The sequence below is a fragment of the Ipomoea triloba genome, chromosome 3 (assembly GCF_003576645.1).
Source record: "Ipomoea triloba cultivar NCNSP0323 chromosome 3, ASM357664v1".
NCBI classification, from domain to species: domain Eukaryota; kingdom Viridiplantae; phylum Streptophyta; class Magnoliopsida; order Solanales; family Convolvulaceae; genus Ipomoea; species Ipomoea triloba.
Genome location: NC_044918.1, coordinates 2,486,180 through 2,493,231, shown reverse-complemented (window position 1 = coordinate 2,493,231; position 7,052 = coordinate 2,486,180). Strand labels below are relative to the sequence as shown.

At 31.0% G+C, this 7,052-nt stretch overlaps 1 protein-coding gene across 1 annotated transcript; it reads right to left on the bottom strand.

Moving 5' to 3' along the window:
- Positions 1–1,392: 1,392 nt before the first annotated feature.
- On the bottom strand, positions 1,393–3,614 carry LOC116012425 (magnesium-dependent phosphatase 1-like). The gene is made up of 4 exons (XM_031251957.1): positions 3,444–3,614; positions 2,333–2,504; positions 1,866–1,982; positions 1,393–1,757 (listed from the first exon to the last, which is right to left on the bottom strand). Exons 1-4 carry the CDS (start codon positions 3,557–3,559, stop codon positions 1,656–1,658), a joined length of 507 nt encoding a protein of 168 aa, XP_031107817.1. The 5' UTR covers positions 3,560–3,614; the 3' UTR covers positions 1,393–1,655.
- Between the last annotated feature and the right edge of the window lie 3,438 nt (positions 3,615–7,052).

The window sequence follows — 7,052 nt, the reverse complement described above, 5'->3', positions numbered from 1 at the left end:
ATTCAAATTGATTGCATTGATATGAATAGGAAGATAGTTGCATTGTGCGTCTACACAGTCCATCATCTTATAATTAACTTTTTAATCCTAGTCAATGTTCTAAAAAGGTGGCCGCCGCCTGGACGCTAGGCGCCTCTAGGCAGCTAGACCGAGGCGATTTCAGCCATAGGCGGCTTTTAGTCAGTTGGCCGACTAGGCACCCTGGTAGCCGAGTTGGACGCCTAACTCGGTCAAGTCTGTGTCCAATTCGGCCGAGTCGGCGTCCACCTCGGTCGAGTGGCTTTTTTGTGTGTTCGGTTGCTCATCTTCTATATTCGCCAGCCATGCACTCAACTAAACATCTAACATATGTAGTTGACTAGTTTAAGGGATTCTAAAAGTTTAATAACTCATAAGCCCTAAATAGGAAAAGTGGAGACGATATACTCCGATTACTCAACCGCCTAGGCGCTTTAAGCGCTAGGCACCCCTTAGACGCCCGACTAGTGCCTACGCCTTCTGCCATATTGATCCTAATTGCAAACAATGATTAAACCTTTCCAATAATTAACCATTGTAAATTATAAGCATGCATGCCAACTAGCAATTTGAGTCCACCTCAGATATATTGTCTGTTGTAAGATTGTACTCATATGTTGGTTGGGTCATTTAGCTTTTATTATAATTATTTTATTGGTTTAATCAAATTGATTAAAAAGAAATAATAGTGAAATACTCCATCAATTTTGCTTCTAAAGTAACCCAAAAAAAAAAGTCAACTGACCTATATAGCATATAGGCAATGAATTCCAAAGTAAGAAAGGCCAATAGATAATAGACAATAGTTGCTTTCACAAGAGCACTTGCACTTTTCTGGCTTTGCTTTACCCTGTTATTCCTCCACTTTGGAGCAATCCCATCTTGGCTACTCTATCCCCACTATGTGAATAACTATTTGATATTTTTACATTCATAATTTTGACATTTTTATAAATTTTCACTATGTATTAAAATATCATGAATAAAATTTAAGTTAAATACCGTTTATTCATTTTTATAATACCACACAACGCTCAACTCGGGTTACTCAATTTACGTGTTGTCATCCAATTTGCAATAAAGTTAGCCTCCTTATACACATTTTAATTTTATATGTATGTTGTTCTCAAATGACAATAATGAAGAAAGATGTAAAATATAAATTGAAGGCATGGGTGCTAATCAGGGGGAGAAAAAAGTGAGTAGTAGGTAAATAGATGATGGCAGTTTTATGATTGAAAATTTGGCTTTAGATTCGAAGAGATAATGTTACAACTTTTTTGTTATCTTTAACATTTCTCCTCTTCTTCAAAAAATCAAAAGGAAGGAATCAAATTCCTTGGTAAAGTCATATTTATCTTTCCGGCCAAGATATAACTCCATACTGCATGTCTGCATAAAGGTCTAATTAATAAGATGGTCCATCATTCTATCAAAACCCATAAGGTCTATTGGGCTTGAAAATAACAAACATAGCAAAGTGGTTTTGAAAGTTGAAACCACAGCTTTCAATTTTCATATTACAGACTGCATTTTGTGTTTTTATTCATCACTAAACTATCATTAATCCAATAATAATGATACAATGATTATGTATCGGCTTCCAATTCTCAGTTCTACTTGCTGTAGATCCTTGCTTATGAACTAGACTTTTGCGAGAAGTCAGAAAGCCCACGCCTCAAAGCTTCGAGGGTAACACCATTATGTACTAAGATGCTTGTTGCACCCATTTTTGAGACCTGTAAATTTACCATTTGCAGGGTTCAGGATTGAAGGCAATACTTATAAATGTATTCCATTAATGGGGGAAAGAGCAAAGCTAAAGGCATAGGGTGCAGTAGCTGTACCGCTTGAATGTTCCTGTCTTCATCATCGAAGAAGAGCATTGAGTCAAATGGTATCCCGGTTTTCCTGTGAATTTTCTGAAAGTGCTCTGTTTTGTGAGACCAGCTAGAATAAATTTCCTACGAAACAACAATTGGAAGCATTAGTTTTCATTCTTGCAATTGCAAACAGACATGTTGTTCTACATTACAAATTTCAACAAATTTTCTTGGGCTGCTTTATTTTGGTTTCTTATGCCTCATTTTTATGCTATGTAACGGACAGATAGGAAAGAATTCCACTCATATTCTATCTTTTCTACAGACTACAATGCATACAATAAGTTCTTCTGTAAAGAAGGTTAGATTCTATGAAAGTGGCAAAAATATATAAGCCTGTGTTCCTGAAATATAAAAGGATATGAAATAAATTAAAAAGCTGCAAACAAAAAAGATAATGAAAAAAGAAAACCTTCTGAAAAATTGCTCACCTCAGCCACAAACATTGATCTTATTTTCAGTTTATCAAGAAATGCTTTAGCTACATTAGCAGTTGGGGATCTAGAAGCAATGGCTATATCAATTCCCCGGTCCTTGAGAGCATACAGTATTCCTTTAGAATGTGGGTATAAATGTGGCTCATCATCCTCTTCGTAGAACTCACTGACAATTTAGTTGGCACATAATTAGTAAAAGGACTAAGCTCTTACAGAGTCATATACATATAACTTCTTCTAAAACACATTCTATTTATGCACTACATGGATGGTGAAATATCTGCAGTGAATTTCAAAAAGAAAGTACTCCATATATTGGTACCCTAAGCATTTTTTTCAAAAGATTAAAAACAATGGAAGAAAAAATGCCCAATCAAGCAATGCAGCATCTAATGGTTAGCTACGTAAGTAGTTTTCTTGATTGATTGGAAGTTTAAACAAAGTAAACATCCTAATCCATGTTTGATCACTCACTGCTTGCTCAAGTCAAATCAGGACTGAACAACCAGGATTCCTTGCTCACAAATGTTGCCAATACAAATTTCTTTAATATTCAAAAGCCGTGCTAAATCCATGGCATTTGCTCAAATAATCATATGTATGTATAATCACCATTTAACCAAATCCCCAACATAGCTAAAAGTATCACTATGCGCTTCTATTAGATCCATCCATTAGAACAACCAAGATGAACTGGGAGATTAAAGCAAGTAATTAGCTACCAGAGACATTCAAAGAATTTCCTAACAATGCAACAGATAAGTAACCCCAACACATTGAAACACTTTGCACAAGATCTTGCAAGTCATTAGTTAGGAACCCCTTAATCATACTACGTATTCACAATAAGTTCAGCATCAATCAAGTTTCAAGGTTTAAAATTCATCTAAGAATTAAGAAATCGGAATGCAGAACCAAATAACTAATCCTAAAACAAAATTTCTTTAAGCATTCAAGTATATTACGGATACCGCTGAAAGCATAATCAGACACTAGCAAGTAAGAAAAGTTAAGCATAACACACTGTTAGGCCATTCAAATGTGTTAGAAAGAGCAAGGAATTATATGACAAAGGGCTCTGTGTGGGTGGGGGGTTAATTCGAACCAGTAAAAGGGCCAGAGTGTGTAATCGAGATCGAAGACAACGAGACGAGGAAGGCAGTGCTTGTACTGTTCGATGATACGATCGGCTTCCTCCTTCACCTTCTTCTCGTCCGCCATAGCTCCCCTTTGATGGTCCAATCCAATTATCAAAGCCGCGATATACTTTTCACTAATTTCAGATTTTTAGACATGTTTGATAGCATTTGATACTTTTTTTTTTTAATTGTTTGACTAACTTGTAAAATGATTTTAAAAATTATAAATATATTATTTTAAAATTATTTTTAATTTAAAGTATAAATTTTTAACATAATTATTTTTAAAAATAATAAAATTTATAAATAGTTATTGTTATTTAGTATTTTAACTGTTTTTTTGTTTTTATTAAATTTGAATAAAAATTTAATATTAAAATATAAATTTGAATAAATATTAAATAAATATAAAAATCATAATACATATGACAACTATTAAAGATAAATTATTTTTTAATGTAATAAATTGATACTAAAAAACTTTTTCATTTTTAGTTTATTTACGTTAGTAAGCTAAGCTAAATTGCTAAACACTCATTTTAGCTGCTCATAGAATCCACTGATGCACATAATTAATATATTCATCTAAACTTTAACTATCCAATTTCAAACTTCAAAAGTGATGGCGTTGGTGATTTCCTATATAAGTGGTGCAGTCCTCGAATCTCAAGTTTGAGTTTTGTTCAGATCAAATATATTAAAAAAAAAAAAAATTTGAGCGAGGGGGAAAGCTACCATAATGGATATGGCGGCGGTTGGATTGGGTTTACCATAGTGAGATTCATACTCGGCGATGATAGAGTGGTGCAATGCTCACTCTTCTCATTTTAGTTGAAACATTACAATTGCAAGCGCCGACAAGAAAGAACGAGTGTTGTGTGGAAATTGAAGATGAATATTGAGTTTGAAGAGAGAAGATTGTTTGTTAAGTATTTTGAATTTAAAATAAATAAATATAACTTGCCGCATCATCGTAACATGAAGCCAAATCATCAAAACCGGAGAGAAATTTGGAGAAAATGTTAAATGAAATCAATTTTGGGAGTTAATGTGTCAGATTAAACCTTATTTTAACTCCAAAGTTTTCAAAAAATATGCAATTTTAACTATTGAATCAACAAAACTATTAAATTCTATTAAAATATTATTTAATAAATGTTTATTTTAATTTTATTATCTTTATTATATTCTTTATAACTTTTCCAGTTTTGATATTTCATCGAAAAAATAAAGAATTGATAACTTTCTTCCCTAATATTTTTCATCTTCAAGTTTGGTATATCATTCCTATTTTTTCTTTACACGAACCTATTAAAATCAATTTTTTTATTTTACATATGAAAAATCGATACTGAAGTAGATTATAATTAAAGAAAAAATATTTAAAAAAAAAAACTAAAATACTCATGTACTAAGTAATATTTTAATAGAGTTTAGTATTTTTTTTATATTTTTTATCTAGAGGTTAAAACTATAATATTTTTTTAAAAAAGAGTTAGGATATATTGTTATAGTAAAAAAGTAAATGATTAAAACGACTAGTAATGAATAATTGAGAGGTTAAAAATGCATTTTTTCTAAAAAGAAAAAGAAAGGAAAAAAAGTCAATTACATTTCCTAATATTGTTGCGTAAGTAAATGAGTTTGCAAATGTGGACAATGGACCTTGCAAACTGCGCTGCCTTGTGTGGACACTATCGTAGAGCAAATGATAATAGTATACTTTGTCTTCGTCTACAAATGGGTTGAGTCATATGATTAATTATTTTATATATTAGCTTTCAACGCAATTACATTAACCACAACTAAAGTTGCATATAATTGGTATCACTAACATTCTTTGTGAGTATGTAATGGGTTAGCTATTTAATCTACACTTAGAGCTGTTAGCAAACAGAGCTTTCGACAAACTACTCGTGTTCGAGCTCGGTAAGCGTTCGTTTATGTTTGTTTGTTAAGGTAAACAAACATTAGCAAGCAAAATTTATAGCTCGGTTAATAAACGAACAAAGTCTGAACAGTGATAAGCTCGTTTGCTAAGTGTTCGTGAACAAGCTCGTTTAGTGTTTGTTTAATAATATTCGCGAACATGTTTACAAATATATATATATNATAGAGTGGTGCAATGCTCACTCTTCTCATTTTAGTTGAAACATTACAATTGCAAGCGCCGACAAGAAAGAACGAGTGTTGTGTGGAAATTGAAGATGAATATTGAGTTTGAAGAGAGAAGATTGTTTGTTAAGTATTTTGAATTTAAAATAAATAAATATAACTTGCCGCATCATCGTAACATGAAGCCAAATCATCAAAACCGGAGAGAAATTTGGAGAAAATGTTAAATGAAATCAATTTTGGGAGTTAATGTGTCAGATTAAACCTTATTTTAACTCCAAAGTTTTCAAAAAATATGCAATTTTAACTATTGAATCAACAAAACTATTAAATTCTATTAAAATATTATTTAATAAATGTTTATTTTAATTTTATTATCTTTATTATATTCTTTATAACTTTTCCAGTTTTGATATTTCATCGAAAAAATAAAGAATTGATAACTTTCTTCCCTAATATTTTTCATCTTCAAGTTTGGTATATCATTCCTATTTTTTCTTTACACGAACCTATTAAAATCAATTTTTTTATTTTACATATGAAAAATCGATACTGAAGTAGATTATAATTAAAGAAAAAATATTTAAAAAAAAAAACTAAAATACTCATGTACTAAGTAATATTTTAATAGAGTTTAGTATTTTTTTTATATTTTTTATCTAGAGGTTAAAACTATAATATTTTTTTAAAAAAGAGTTAGGATATATTGTTATAGTAAAAAAGTAAATGATTAAAACGACTAGTAATGAATAATTGAGAGGTTAAAAATGCATTTTTTCTAAAAAGAAAAAGAAAGGAAAAAAAGTCAATTACATTTCCTAATATTGTTGCGTAAGTAAATGAGTTTGCAAATGTGGACAATGGACCTTGCAAACTGCGCTGCCTTGTGTGGACACTATCGTAGAGCAAATGATAATAGTATACTTTGTCTTCGTCTACAAATGGGTTGAGTCATATGATTAATTATTTTATATATTAGCTTTCAACGCAATTACATTAACCACAACTAAAGTTGCATATAATTGGTATCACTAACATTCTTTGTGAGTATGTAATGGGTTAGCTATTTAATCTACACTTAGAGCTGTTAGCAAACAGAGCTTTCGACAAACTACTCGTGTTCGAGCTCGGTAAGCGTTCGTTTATGTTTGTTTGTTAAGGTAAACAAACATTAGCAAGCAAAATTTATAGCTCGGTTAATAAACGAACAAAGTCTGAACAGTGATAAGCTCGTTTGCTAAGTGTTCGTGAACAAGCTCGTTTAGTGTTTGTTTAATAATATTCGCGAACATGTTTACAAATATATATATATATATATATATATATATATATATATATATATATATATATATATATATATATATATAAATTGTTCGTGAACATATATTATTTATTGTTCATGAGCAAATTGTGTTCATGAACATGTGCAGGTAGTTGGTTATTAAGTGTTCATGAACGTG